This window comes from Schistocerca americana, chromosome 7 (assembly GCF_021461395.2).
Source record: "Schistocerca americana isolate TAMUIC-IGC-003095 chromosome 7, iqSchAmer2.1, whole genome shotgun sequence".
Taxonomy (NCBI): Eukaryota; Metazoa; Arthropoda; class Insecta; order Orthoptera; family Acrididae; genus Schistocerca; species Schistocerca americana.
The window spans coordinates 322,353,305-322,367,718 of NC_060125.1; the positions used below are offsets into that span (position 1 = coordinate 322,353,305).

Here is a 14,414-nt window from a genome sequence, read left to right on the forward strand (position 1 = left end):
GTAATTGCTGAATCGAATGTCATGCCTGTCAGCATGAGGGGAGCTGCACAAGCAGACAATTGAGGATGAGATGGAATTCCAAAACACTCATCTGCAATGCAAATTCCCATAACATGAAAATAGTTCTGAAGCCATAAAACCTGGACTGTGGAGTAATGGAAGAAAGCCAATTGGTTGGATGAGTCTTGTTACTCCCTGTTCCAAAATTCTGGTGAATTTATGCACAAAGAGTGAAACGGCTGCAGTTTGATGATACCATATCATGGTATTCTATGACCCCCTTTGTTACTCTGCAAGATGACATTACTCCCAAGGGCTGTACAACCACTTTTAGTTATCAGATCCATCCCATGGTTCAGTGTTTGTTCCCTGATGCTGAGGCTGTGTTCTAAGACAACAGGCCCCTGTTCACATAGCTCGCATCATCCATGGCTGGTTTTATGATCACAGGGATGAATTGTTGCATCTCCTCTGGCCTCCACAGTCACCAGATCATGATATTATTGAGCCTTTGTGGTCTGCTTTGCAGAGAAGTGTACATAATCGCTATTACCTCCTTCATTGTTACCTGACCTTTCCAATATTTTGCAGCAAGAAAACCATACAGGACCTGAATTTGTCCATTCTGAGATGACTGGAAGCAGTTTTGAATGCCATCATGTTTCCTGCACCATATTAGACATAGTAATGTTAGAGCACAGCAGTTTATGGTAGTGAGCAATGGATTGTGGGAACACTGGAAAAGAAAAATCATAGTGTTTGAGATGTTGAAGATGTAGAAAAATATTGAAAATTAGGTGACTGATGGGATCAGGAATGAGAAAATTCTCCACAGAATTGGCAAAGAAAAGAACATATGGAAAACACTGACATGATGACAGGACAGAATGCTAAAAAAATGTATTAAGCCATCAGGAAATAACTTCCATGGTACTAGAAGGAGCTGAAGAGGATAATAAATTGCAGGGGAAGACAGAGATAGGAACACATCCAACAAATTGAGGACATCAGGTACTCTGATTTGTGGTGGGTCGCATTAAACCAGTCAGAAGACTGTTGACTCAATATGGATATAACAGATATAGTGTATGCATATTTTCTTATTTGCAAAGAGTTCTTTTATCATATAAATGGTACACACAGAATGTAGACAATTTTGGGACAGTGGCATGTGTTATCAAAGGCACACTTTATTTGTCATTGCACTGTTTTGTTAAAGTGTGATGTTTGTATGAAGTGATGTGTGTTGATTGTTTGTCTTTTTTTTTTCAGGTACATAAATGAACAATTATACAATTCAAAGAGTGAAGAGAGCAAAACATTTTTCCAGAATAACATTTCCACCTTTGAGGCCTACCATGAAGGCTATCGACAGCAAGTATCTAAGTGGCCACTGAATCCACTGAATGTAATAATAAATGCTCTTAAGAAAAAGTAAGAACTGTGTCACTTGTTTGTTCTTTGTGTATGACCTTTAGTGTGCTAAGGAATGTGTGAAATGTTATCTAATTATAACTTTTCTTGACTGAACCCCTTTACTTTCATTCTACTGCAGGAAGCTAATCATCTATGGTCACAGATCAAATTCCTTGCTCAGGATCAGAAAGAAATAGGTTGGGGAAGGTACAAAAACAAGTAGGTCCCTCTCATCTTGGGACTGAGTGATCTGCCCATCTGTTTTAACTCATACCATGAAAATTCCATTAACTAGGATAGCGTCACATATTTTTATATGTTCCTACCAGCACTACCAATATTTTAGCTCCTAAGGGTAACACTATCAAGCCATTATGTCTCATAATTTTATAGTTTCCTCAAATGAATGTTCCTTTTGATTTAATTTCTAACATTGCCCTGCCTTTGATTTTTTGACACTCTCACTGTGTTTCAGTTTCAGACACTCTTGTCTGTATCTAAATTTTGTGTACATGCCGGAAACTATGAGTAGTTACTGACTGAAATGATGGGAAAAAAGAAATTAATGGCAGAGCTTGACTAAAAGAAGAGAGCAGTTGATGCGACACATTCTGTGGTATTCAAGGAATCGTTGGTTTGGTAAAGGAAGGCAGTGTGGGGGGTAAATACTGTAGGGGGAGACCAAGGCTGTACTAAGCAAGTTCAAATGAATGTAGATTACAGTAGTTGCAAAGAAATGAAAAAGCTTGCACAAATAAGTCTTTGTATTGAAGACCACAACAGCAGCAGCTAATATTTTCCACAAATTTACTCAGTTCATAAAATGTCCACGAAAAGTGTACCAGTCATCAGTATATGTTGTCTGACCAATCCTGTAATTTTTTGCCTGTTTGGCAGCACTTTATTTTGCCAGTCTGCCAACTCTGTTCTGAGACACATTAGCTATGCTCAAAGCAATATCATATGATGTTGTTGGGGTCTTCAGTTTGAGAATAGTTTGATGCAACTCTTGTATTCATGCCTCCCTCTCCAGTGCTCCCCCACCCACCCATACTTCTTTTCGTTACTAAATTGACTATTCCTTGATGCCTCAGGATGTGTCCTAACAAGCAGTCCATTTTTTCAGTCAAGTTGTGATTCAGTTTCATTAAGTACCTCCTCATTTGTTATTTGATCTACCCGTTAATCTTCAGCATTGTTCTGTGGCACCATGTTTCAAAAGCTTTCTTTCTCTTCTTGTCTCTGCTGACTGTTGCCCATGTTTCACTTCTGTATTCCATTATCCTTATCTTACTTGTTCTTGTGCATCTTATAGACTCCTTTCAAGACACTGTCCCTTCCATTAATCTGTTCTTCCGAGTCCTCTACTGTGTCTGATAGATCTACAGTGTCATCAGAAAATCTCAAAAGTTTTATTTCTTCTCCCTAAACTTTAATTACTGCTCCAATTTTTTCTTTGGTTTCCTTTACTGCTCACTCAAGTGTACAGATTGAATAACATTGGGGATAGGCTACACCAACCAGACCATAACACCACCGCCTCCGAATTTTACTGTTGGCACTACACATGCTGGCAGATGACGTTCACTGGGCATTCACTACACCCACACCCTGACATCGGATCACCACATTGTGTACCATGATTCGTCACTCCACACATTTTTCTACTGTTCAATCATCCAATGTTTACACTCCTTACACCAAGCAAGGCATTGTTTGGCATTTACCAGCGTGATGTGTGGCTTATGAGCAACCGCTCGACCATGAAATCTATATTTTCTCACCACCCACCTAACTGTCATAGTACTTGCAGTGGATCCTGATGCAATTTGGAATTCCTGTGTGATGGTCTGGATAGATGTGTGCCTATTACGCATTGTGACCCTCTTCAGCTGTCGGCGGTCTCTCTCAGTCAACAGATGCGGTCGGCCTGTATGCTTTTGTGCTGTACATGTCCCTTCACGTTTCCATTTCACTATAACATCGGAAACACCGGAGCTAGGGATGTTTAGGAGTGTGGAAGTCTCATGTACAGATGTATTACACAAGTGACACCCAATCACATGACCATGTTCGAAGTCCACGAGTTCCGCGGAGTGCCCCATTCTGCTCTCACGATGTCTAACGACTCCTGAGGTCACTGATAAGGAATGCCTTGTAGTAGGTGGCAGCACAGTGCCCCTAATATGAAAAAGTATGTTTTGGGGTGTATGGATACTTTTATCACATAGTATATAACTGAACTATCATTGTCAGCACTGGTTTGCTGTTGAATCTGATGAGAACAACCCTAACACTGAACTGTTCACAGTAGCTCACTCTCTGTCCTACTTTGCTATTCATAATGAATTCTATTCCCATTATAGCATTTTCTGCTGCTGTTGATATTTGATATTCATCTGACCAGAAATCGTTATCTTATTTCCATTTCACTTCAGTTATCCCCACTATATCTAGATTGAGCCTTCGCATTTCCCTTTTCAGATTTTCTAGCTTTCCTACTATTTCAAACTTCTGACATTCCAAGCTCTGACTTGTAGAATTTTGTCCTGTCATTGGTTAATCTATCTTTTTCTCATAGTGAACTCCCCCTTGGCAGCTCCTCCTGGAGATTCAAATGGGAAACTACTCTGGAATCTTTTGTCAATGGAGAGATTGTCATGAAACTTTTCAATTATGGGTCAGATGTCTTGTTGATACACATTATGTGTCTGTAATGTAGTAGTTTCCATTGTCTTCTGTATCCTCAAGCTATTGGTCATTGCTGATTCTTCCACCTTTTAGGAGCCTTTCCCACCCCAAGGGCAAGACTGTGCCATGAACCTCTGTCCACTCCTCTCCCTTCTTTGACAAGGTAGTTCACAGAAAGAGGGTGGCTTCTTATGCTGGAAGTCTTCAGCTGCCATTGTTGATGATTTTATTCAAAATTTAAGCAGGAGCTGGGTTCGAACCTGGGACCAAGGGTATTTTGATTATTAAAGATGCTACCCCTAAACCACTGGTGAATGTATTACATATATGGCTACAAAAGTCTGGTTTGAGCCGTAGCTAAGCACATACTAACTAAAAGGTTTCACATAAAATAATCTTTTTTTTCTTCTTAGTTTGTGTTGTTAATTAGTTCAGCCAGCCTCGTTCTATGTAGGAATGGAGTACTTCTGAGATCCTCTTTGGCACCTCGTGTGGTGTTGGAAGCTTCATACATCACCTGTCATGACAGGGATTTCTTCTGTGAAACTCTGTCTGCCACAGACTGCCATAAGAGTACTTCATACAAATAATAAAAATACAGAACAAATACTTGAATGTACAGGGCTATTCAGAAAGAAGGAACAGATTTCAAACATTTATCGTTTGCAAACTACAAAACACCTAAACACAATTCCAAAGTTCCCGGATAGAGAAAATCTCAAATTTTTATGTATTCAATGTGAGCACCATGTGTTACACGACAAATATCAAAACAGTGGCTCATTTCCTGCCACACACACGAAGCAGCTGGTCTCTCATTATTGAATTCAGAGCTTCAAAAATGCAGTGTCGCAGACTTTCAAGAGTGTCAGGCATAAGGGGGGATAAAAATGTGGTCTTGTACCTAACCCCACAGATAAAAGTCACAATGTGTGAGATCTGGAGACCTGTAAGGTCACCAGTCATGAAGTTCATGTTTTGCTCCTGCTCTTACAATCCAACATCCTGAAATGGTGTCATTCAGGTAACATCAGACGTGCTTAGAGAAATGAGGCAGGGCACCAACTTGCACCAAAATGGCATCATCTAAATCATCTTCAAGCTGAGGAAATAATTAGTTTTGTAGCATGTCTACATAGGTTAGTCCTGTCACAGTTCCCTCCATGAAGAAGAAAGCAACAGCGCCGACTTGTGTTTGGAATATGTTCCCAGACTGTTCAAATTTTAAACTGTTGTCTGTCCAAGAATGTTGGAATTATGGTGCTACCTTTTGTAATTTGGAGATATACCTGTTTGAAATCTGTTCCTTCATTTTGAATAGCTCTGTATGTAGGATGCCCACTACATACAAATAACAATATTTTGGGCTACTCTTGTACTATTTAATCATTATTAAAATTATAATAAAACAGTTGTGCCCATTCTTGCTCATTTATAGACGATGATGATACAGAAAATTTTGCATCTCTAAAGTTTATGAGAAAATTCACAAATTCTGTACTACACACCATCTGAATAGTTTCCTTAACACCATCATACAACCCTTCAATTCCTTCATTATCGATGGAAGTAGTTGACATATAAACATGTACTACTGTGGTGGGTGGGTGTTGGCTTCTTGTCTATATTGTCTATGATAATTCATTCAATATTCTGTTCGTAGAAGCTTACCTGCATTGCTATTTCTTTATTCATTATTAGACCTGCTCCAGCATTACCTCAGCCCCATATTTATGCACAGGACACTTGGGCTTGGGCCCAGGATGGGAAATTCTTTGGGGCAGCAAGTTTTTGAGCAAAAAAAAAGGGGGGGGGGGGGGGGGGGGAAGAAACCATGGTGATAGTTGTGGGAATTCTTATTAGTGAGAGGGAAATGGAAGGTAGCCAGATGGAAGTGTGTGCATCATGCAACTGGCAACATTGTGTCTGCAATACTTTTGTCTGGCTAGGCACGGTCAGTTCGAAAGGTGCCTGCAAAAGCAAAATTCAAATTGAAATGCAGTTAGTAAAGCTCGTAAGTGCATTTCTGAAGTGAAAGGAAAGAAAGCTGTGATTAAATCAGAAGCAACAGGAATACTGCAAAAGCTTTGCTCTAAAGATATTGCATTCATCGCTACAATGTGATGGGTAGTATTTTTTAAGGCTTCAATGCAATAGAAACTGATCTGACTGAGAAACTGGACTTTGAGAATATGACAAATGTGTTTGTCAGTAGTTCAGAGGCTTTTTTCTTGCCCTTTTATCAGCTTTCTTTGTCAGTATACTAATTGATTTTTTTCCTTTCTACTGAGTTATCCTTTGTGTGTATGTGTGCATAATTAATAGTAGTATATGTTTGGCATTTCCATCCTGAATTTCAGACAAGCTGCAATGTATCTTTCTACTCTGAACTCAGTATTTTCTTTTCCAAAGATTTCGTCCTTAAATAATATATAACTATTTTAAATAACCTGTTTACAATTTTGATGCTAAATGTTTTTCAGAATGTCCTAAGTTTGTTGCACGGGCGAAAAAATTATTGGGGCCATGGATGTAACATTACCTAAATACGAGGGTGATTACCCTTATTTCAGTACAACAAAAAAACCAGTCCAAAGTTGCAGATTTCACTTTTTTAATTCACTCAATGTCTAGTTTTGGACCAGGGCTCATTTTCAAATCATCATAACATATAAAAAATTGTATTTCTGAAAATGCAGAAATCATATCAAACGTGTGCAAGTGACAGTTACAGTGCGTACAGATAGATACTATCTATATGCACTGTAACTGTTGTTTGCACATTTTTGGGTTGTCAGAGGCTGTACCATTGGTAGTGTTGAGAGAGACTGTGCTACCACATGCAAGTTCTTGGAATGTCAGTATTCTGACGTAGATGAATATTACCAGTGGGCTGAGGGAACTTCAGCAATGGCTTCAGGCCATGGACACACTCAGCTATCCCTACACCCACAGTTTGCTACATGAAGTTCAGCGAAATCAGTATTAACAGTATGAAGAGCTATAGCAACTGATAAACAACAGCAAAAATGCCTCCACAAGATATTGGGAGGTTTTACTGCAAAAGTAGTGGCAAATTTTGAGTATAATAGAATGTGTTTCCAGTACAAAGAAAGCAAAAGAAATGAAAATCCCAAGTGGAGCAAAGCACTGGTCAAAGTGACAGCATGAGTTTAGAGTAAATGATAAGAGAAACATTAAAAAAATGGAAATGGAGAATGTGAGAGGGTACAATGAAAATTCAATAAGAGAAAATAAACTGCTGAGAGTATGATGAACATAAAACAGGTATTAATGTTGTAAATAATAAATATACCAGACACATTCACCCCCAGCCATATTAACAGTGTGTTGCAGTATCTTGTTGGTTGATTTTACATAACACAGAGTGTAGAAAAACAGTGGTAGCTTAAAAGCTAGTAACTTAATGTCTTAGTGCCATTACATGTATCTGTAATCTGCACATCAATCGACTACGGATAATTGATCACCTTTTCTCATTACTTTTTATTCTTTTCATCCTGGAATTTATGTTAGCGTAACGGAAACTTTCATTGAGCTGACATCACATTTCATTTAAAATAACAAACTGCATAGCAACAGTGAAGAGAAAACTGTACAGGCGTTTGAAGTCTTCCTTAAATGTTTGTATAATACAAAGAATTAATCAGAAATATGGACATAATAATGCTTCAGAAGCCATGAGATTTGTAAACAAATTTTAAGTCTAATGACAGTAAAGTTGCCTGGAGATGGTGTGGTTTCAAAGAGGGAGCAATACTGTATTTATTCAACTTAAAAAATTGAAAGATATTTATGAACCTCCTCTCTGGATAGTTCTTTTTTTAATTGTTAACTAGTTATGTAAGAATTAAAATTCCAGGCAAAATATTTGAGGTGCATATAAGTGCTGTCAGATGATAAGTCACAGCAGATGTAATTGTTTTTGAAGATTTGTTGATGTGGCAACAGAAATTGTACTTTCATAGCTGTTTTTGAGAAAATGGTTTCCTTACATATCTTCTTGCTCCTTCCTTATTAATAACTCTTCAAATACTAATACTTTTGATATTTTTGTAGGCCTACTAAGACTGTGATTGCTGATTTTGGCTGTGGAGAAGCCAATTTGGCAAAATCATTACCTGATCACAAGGTGTATTCATTTGACTTTGTTGCTACATCCGATGTGGTAACACCTTGTGATATGTCCAACACACCACTTGAAAATGAGAGTGTTGACATCGTCGTCTTTTGCCTGTCACTTATGGGAAGCAACTTATCAAGTTACATCTTGGAGGCTAATCGTGTTCTCAAGAATGGGTAAGAAAGTCAAAATTAAGTACATTTTTTGTGTGTTTTGTTCTTGTGTGTCAGTTTCTTGTTCTTGAATTCACAGCTTCAATAATGCAATGTCGTAGACCTTCAAGAGTGTCAGGCATAGCAGCAGTTATGACAGAAACCACATGATCAACAAAAAATTTTAATTTGGTTACCAAATTTGATATCTTTTTCTTCCCCTCATGTTTAATGAATTTAAATGGAGAGAGCAGTAGAACAGTTTAAAATTTGAACAGTCTGGGTAGATATTTCAATCACAGCCACATTAGCGCTGTTGCTTTCTTCTTCATGGAGGGCGGGGGGATAAAAACGTGGTCTTGTACCTAACCCCATATATGAAAGTCACAATGTGTGGTCTGGAGACCTGTGAGGTCACCGGTGATGAAGTTCATGTTTTGCTCCTGCTCTTCCAATCCAGTGTCCTGAAATGTTGTCATTCAGGTAACATAGAATGTGCTTAGAGAAATGAGGCGGGGCACCATGAAGTCATCTGAATCATCTTCAAGCTGAGGAAACAACTAGTTTTGAAGTATGTGACTGTTCAAATTTTAAACTGTTCTACAGCTCTCTTCACTTAAATTCATTAAACATGAGGGGAAGAAAAAGAAATCAAATTTGGTAACCAAATTAAAAGTTTTCGTTGATCATGTGGTTTCCGTCATAACTGCTTACATTGAAAAACTGTCTTATGAAGTTAAATATTTGCATGGCTAGAGTTTTGTGATATGTCTGTCATTCAGGTATTATGTATGGGATACCATTTTCCAGTGGGAACACCGTAAGGGAGTAGCTACAAAGATTATGCCCCTTCTTTAATAAGTTGTTTCCTTGAAGTGTGCTTGTGATCAAGACAAGTAGTGATTTGAGGTTTTTGAGTACTGACTCATTTATAATTAACCCTTTCCACTTCACTGTTAGAACTTATCCAAGATACAGATTTTCCACTTTGTTCCAATGGAAGACTGTCTGTCACGCTGTTCTTGTTAGTTATTTTCATATGCTCTGCTATAACATGCTTTCAGTGCATTTCATCACATAGTACCAACTTTGTTCAACAGAGAGTGTAAGTTGACCACTCTATATGCTTAGTCATATGTAAGTGATTGTGTCCTTACCACATAATTTTTGCTTTTATAGAGATGGCAGGCAGAAGGCATATATATGATGATATTTGGGAACGGCTTTTGGAGGATACTGAGGATGAAAGAGAGTTTATAGCTGAGCATGAGAAAGAGGAATCTTTTTCCTTACAAAATGGTCTGTTGCAGTGAACCTAAAGTTAGTGGTAAAGAAGAAAGAGAATAACTTATGATATGTCACATGTAACGGGAAAGTATGTGAAATACAGAAAATGTCCCCTCTAACAAAACATTCTGTGCACACTTACGGAAAGATGTTTCATTGAAAGAAGTTAAGGCATTTCTTGGTGTAATATTGAGCATGACTCTGAATTCAAAGAGCATGTTAGATGATTATTTTACCAAGAGCTTGATTAGACCAAACCCAATTCTTCAGGCACGTTTTGTCTCATCTCTGACTTATTATTACTGCCATAAATATTATTATATTAGCATCATTAACTAATGTGTTAGTTTATTTATCATCTTTACATTAAAACATAACACTTTGTTGGATGTAATGTCCCATCATAACCACTTGTTATTGACAGTTAGAAAAGGAACCCTTGCCCATTTAATGAAACCATTTTACTTTAAGTAACTCAGAATTACACTGAGAGAGACAGAATTTCACCTACTTATAGCAAATTACAGTACAGGTATGTAGAGTAGAGTACAAGGTAGACATAATTCCATAATAATTGCCAAACAGGGTAGCCACACGGTCTGGTGTGCCTTGCCACAGTTCCCGCAGCTGCCCCCCATCGGAGGTTCGAGTCCTCCCTCGGGCATGGGTGTGTGTTGTCCTTAGGGCAAGTTAGTTTAAGTCAGATTAAGTCGTGTGTAAGCCTAGGGACTGATGACTTCAGCAGTTTGGTCCCATAACTTACCACCACAACACAATAATCATAATGTTCTCCAACAGTGCTGAACTTAAAAATGCAAGGTACTAAATTATTTCCTGTCAACATACTTTCACCATAGAACAGCAGCATTTCTACCTTATCATCATGCATGTACTTCATGCACCTCTACACAACAAAAATTGTATTCACAATGTGTACTACTGCCATGCAGTTGCTAAGTTACTCTGATGTCTGTCTACTGTATGCAAAAGCAGCAAGAAATGAAGTGCGTGGGGGAGCTGGGGATTTACCCGTTTGCTTGAGTCAGAAACTGTAAACAGATGCCACACCTTTACTACAGCATTACAATGGGTGCAAACAAGGCAATAAACAGCTCGGTTTCTTCACAAACTTTGTATTGTTTATCGTTTGCTCATCTATGTTCCGTTGACAAAAATGGTACAGTGTGATAAATTTTTGACTAGCTCATGGAGAGGGTAAGTGTATTCTTAAATAAAATGTACATGATTCCATTTTGAAAACATCTAACCCTTTCCCCATATCTCCTACATCTGTGGGCATGCATAAAATGTATACCCACAGCAAAAATTACCCAATGATATTAAAAAGCATTGGTTGAAACAACTTTTCATTTAACACACCAGAAAAAGTTATTTTGGGTGACCAAGATAAATGGGACACCCTGTATATAGTGAAGTCGCAATGCTAGAAAAGTGCAGGAAACTGTAAGGAGAACTACAGAGGATCAATGCTTGGTGCAGAGTTTGGTTGTTGACCCTCAACATAAACAAATGTAATGACTGCACTTCAGTAGGCAGAAAGACTTATTATTGTGTGATTACATGATTGCAAAATAATCACTGGCAGCAGTCACATCCATTACAAAACATTGTATTCACTCAAAAATGCAATGAGAACACCAAAGGTTATTACTGAGTGGCAACAAGGTTGCCTGTGATGTCAGTGTCAGGTGGCGGATACGTGTATTCTAGTAACCATGGTTTCTCCTTTTGCTCCTCAAAGTAAAGTGCATGCACAAAGCAGCCAAGCAGACATTGTTAAGTGAATATATTGTACCAAAGTAATATTCAGTCAAGAAAACTAATAAATTCCTCAGTAGAGGTAGGTTCCTCTCATTTTTGAAGCCTGAGCCTCTCTCCTAGCACAGAAGCCGAAATTGCAATAGCATAATTAAATAGTTATAACTAAACATAAACATAACACCATTTTAAGAAATTATAGAGGCTGTGATCTCATCTTCCAAGAAGTTAGTAGAGTCACAGGTATTTCACCCAGTATTCGACTATCTGTTATGTGTTAAAAACAATAGTAAAAGTGCTTTGTTCAGTTTTGCTTATTATATTTTCCTGTGTGGTACTTCCTGAAATAAAACTATTGAGGCTTTTGTTGCCACTTGCTGACATATTGCCTGTGAGCTTCTGTCTCATGTTCATCAGTCAGTGCATTAGTAGGACATTTGAACAGTCCCCTTGCCAACATAAGATTTGCTGTGGTGGTAGAAAAGGACAAACAGCTACCCTTTCTAGGTGTGTTGTTTACAAGGCAGAGAACCTGGAATACAGTGTGTACCAAAAACTGACACACACAGGCTATTACATGCACAAACTGTCAAATCCTCACCCAAGCCAGCAAAGTGGAATGATTGATATGCTTGTAATGCACGCAGTGCAAATATGTGAGCCTCAGCATTTTAGATGCAGGATGAAACACCTGGAAAGCATCCTGTGGAGGAAGAGATACTCCACCAGATGCATAAAAAATATCACAAAATGTAACACTCAGCGAAGTGACTCAACAAGAAAAAGAAATATTGGGTAAGACCTTTCTTTCACACATCCCCAGCATGATGGGTGGAGTCGGCTGTATATTGGGCAAACATAGTATAAAGACTATTTACAAACTGACCCAGAAGATCAAAGAAAGTATCAGATTGGGTAAGGACAAAAGGGACCAACCTGCAATAACCAGCCTCATAATAAAATTCTCTGACATGAAAGTTCTCACTGTGAACAAGAACTTCCATGCCTGATTGTTTAGAGAAGCCATAGAAATCGACAAACGTGAGAGTAGTTTCAACAAGAAAGGGGAAAGCCTCAAGCTAAATGGATCCTGTACTCCCACGCTGCAGTAAACCATTGTTGCAGGCAGCAAAGGAAGAACCACAGTAGTAATGGCCAGGGAATAGCTCTGACATTTGCATGATAGGTACATACAATCTCTGGGTGTGGGCAACATGTCAGAACAATCACTAAGCGAAAGTTGGCCAAAGAACCCAAGACAGAAGCCAACAGGCAGTGTGACAACACAAGGCCACAAAAGCCTGAACAATTTTGTTTCAAGAAGTACTACATTGGCACTACAAACAAACAAAACTCAACATAGCACTTTCATTATTGCATTTAATACGTAACAGATAATCAAGTCCTGGTTGAAATAATTGTGCCTCTAGTAACTTCTTATTATAAGAGTCTGCAGTGTGTTTATAATTCTTTTAAAATAATCCTGTGCTTGTTTTTAACTGTTTCATTTTGATATTGCAATTTTGGCTTAAGATTTTATATGTTATGACATAGAAATAGGTAAAAAATATGTTCTTGTAAGGCTGTGTCACTCTTAATGGTATTGCAGACAGTGGTTGTTATTGACAATCTGAGTAGACTTCATAGGCTTTGTTGACAGAGTAACTTATGATACTCTTCTTGAGTTTGCAGCCAAATCTTTCAAGTCAAGTCAACCCAATATTTAGACAGTATTGCAGTGCCTGTGTTATTCAGAATTGATAAGGCAACCACTCTTGATAAGCAGGAAATCCGGGTTTGAGTCCTCGTCTGGCACAAATTTTCATTATACAACTGATGGTTGTCCCTATTCACAACTGCAAATACATTTCATGTATTTCATAACAGCCATAGTCACCGCAGTGCCTGTCCCTTTTGACATGCAAGCATGCTCAAAGGAACATTGCATCGTAATTCAGAATAACACAGGCACTGCAGCCTCATGTTTATCTGCTGACACTCTCAAGAACTTTCACTTTAATGTCTCCCTTGTACGAGAATATACATAATGGATGTACGAGTACTCATTGTTGACATATGGTTGACGACATATGGAAGTTTGGTTCTGGCACTGAGTCGTGGTCAGAGAGCGTAATGGTAAGGCCACAGCTTGTGATAAGCAGGAAATCCCAGTCCAGCACAAATTTTTATTGGTGTCATTCCATTATAAAGCTGATGGTTGTCCGCATTTGCAACTGCGAATACATTTCATGTCCACCTGGCCATCACCTTCAGATAAGTTGCAACTATTGCTGAGTCTTGATAACCTGATGCTATACTGGAGTGGGCACAGTCAGTAAATTGTACTCAGTGCATGTGGCAAGTGCTGGTCCCACTGCAAAAGGTACAAGTAGTAGCACTTGTGGTAGAGGCAAACAAAAACAATGTATTTCTGCTCTCATTATATTTCATTGTGTGCCACGCAGATAACCAAGGCTTTGCAACCATCGATTTTTGGAATGTTGTAATCTTATGCAGCAGTAATGTTCCACACACCTGTCCCAAAAGTATTAATAGTAAAGCAACTATTGTAGATTCAGATTACTGTATTTCCTATGATGGTCTAAAGACCAAGGCATGGTGGATCTGCTTCTCAGAGTATCAGTTCCATTTATATATGATGGTGATTCAAATGAGAATTTTAAAAATGCTATAATATTTTCAATTGGAACAATGAACAAGAAACTCGAATGTCATTTTTCAACGTAGTCTCCTTGATAATGAATGCGCATATTCCACCACCTTGAAAGTGCATAGATACCTCAATGAAAGAATTCTTTTGCTTGTGTGGGTAGCCAGTCATGCAGCGCTGTTTTCATCTGTTTGTCACTACTGAAATGCCTGCCTCCTGTTGCAGCAGATGAAAGTCATTAGGCGGAAGGTCTGGTGAATTAGGAGTATGTACC

The 14,414-nt window shown here is 38.4% G+C and overlaps 1 protein-coding gene across 1 annotated transcript in view; it reads left to right on the forward strand.

Annotated features, from left to right (window-relative positions):
- The window catches only part of LOC124622149 (ribosomal RNA-processing protein 8), a 52,744-nt gene that overhangs the window by 27,498 nt on the left and 10,832 nt on the right, over positions 1-14,414 (forward strand). The window contains exons 3-4 of the mRNA XM_047147785.1: positions 1,273-1,434; positions 8,188-8,427. Coding sequence (XP_047003741.1) covers positions 1,273-1,434; positions 8,188-8,427 — 402 coding nt within the window. The remainder of the gene's footprint in view (positions 1-1,272; positions 1,435-8,187; positions 8,428-14,414) is intronic.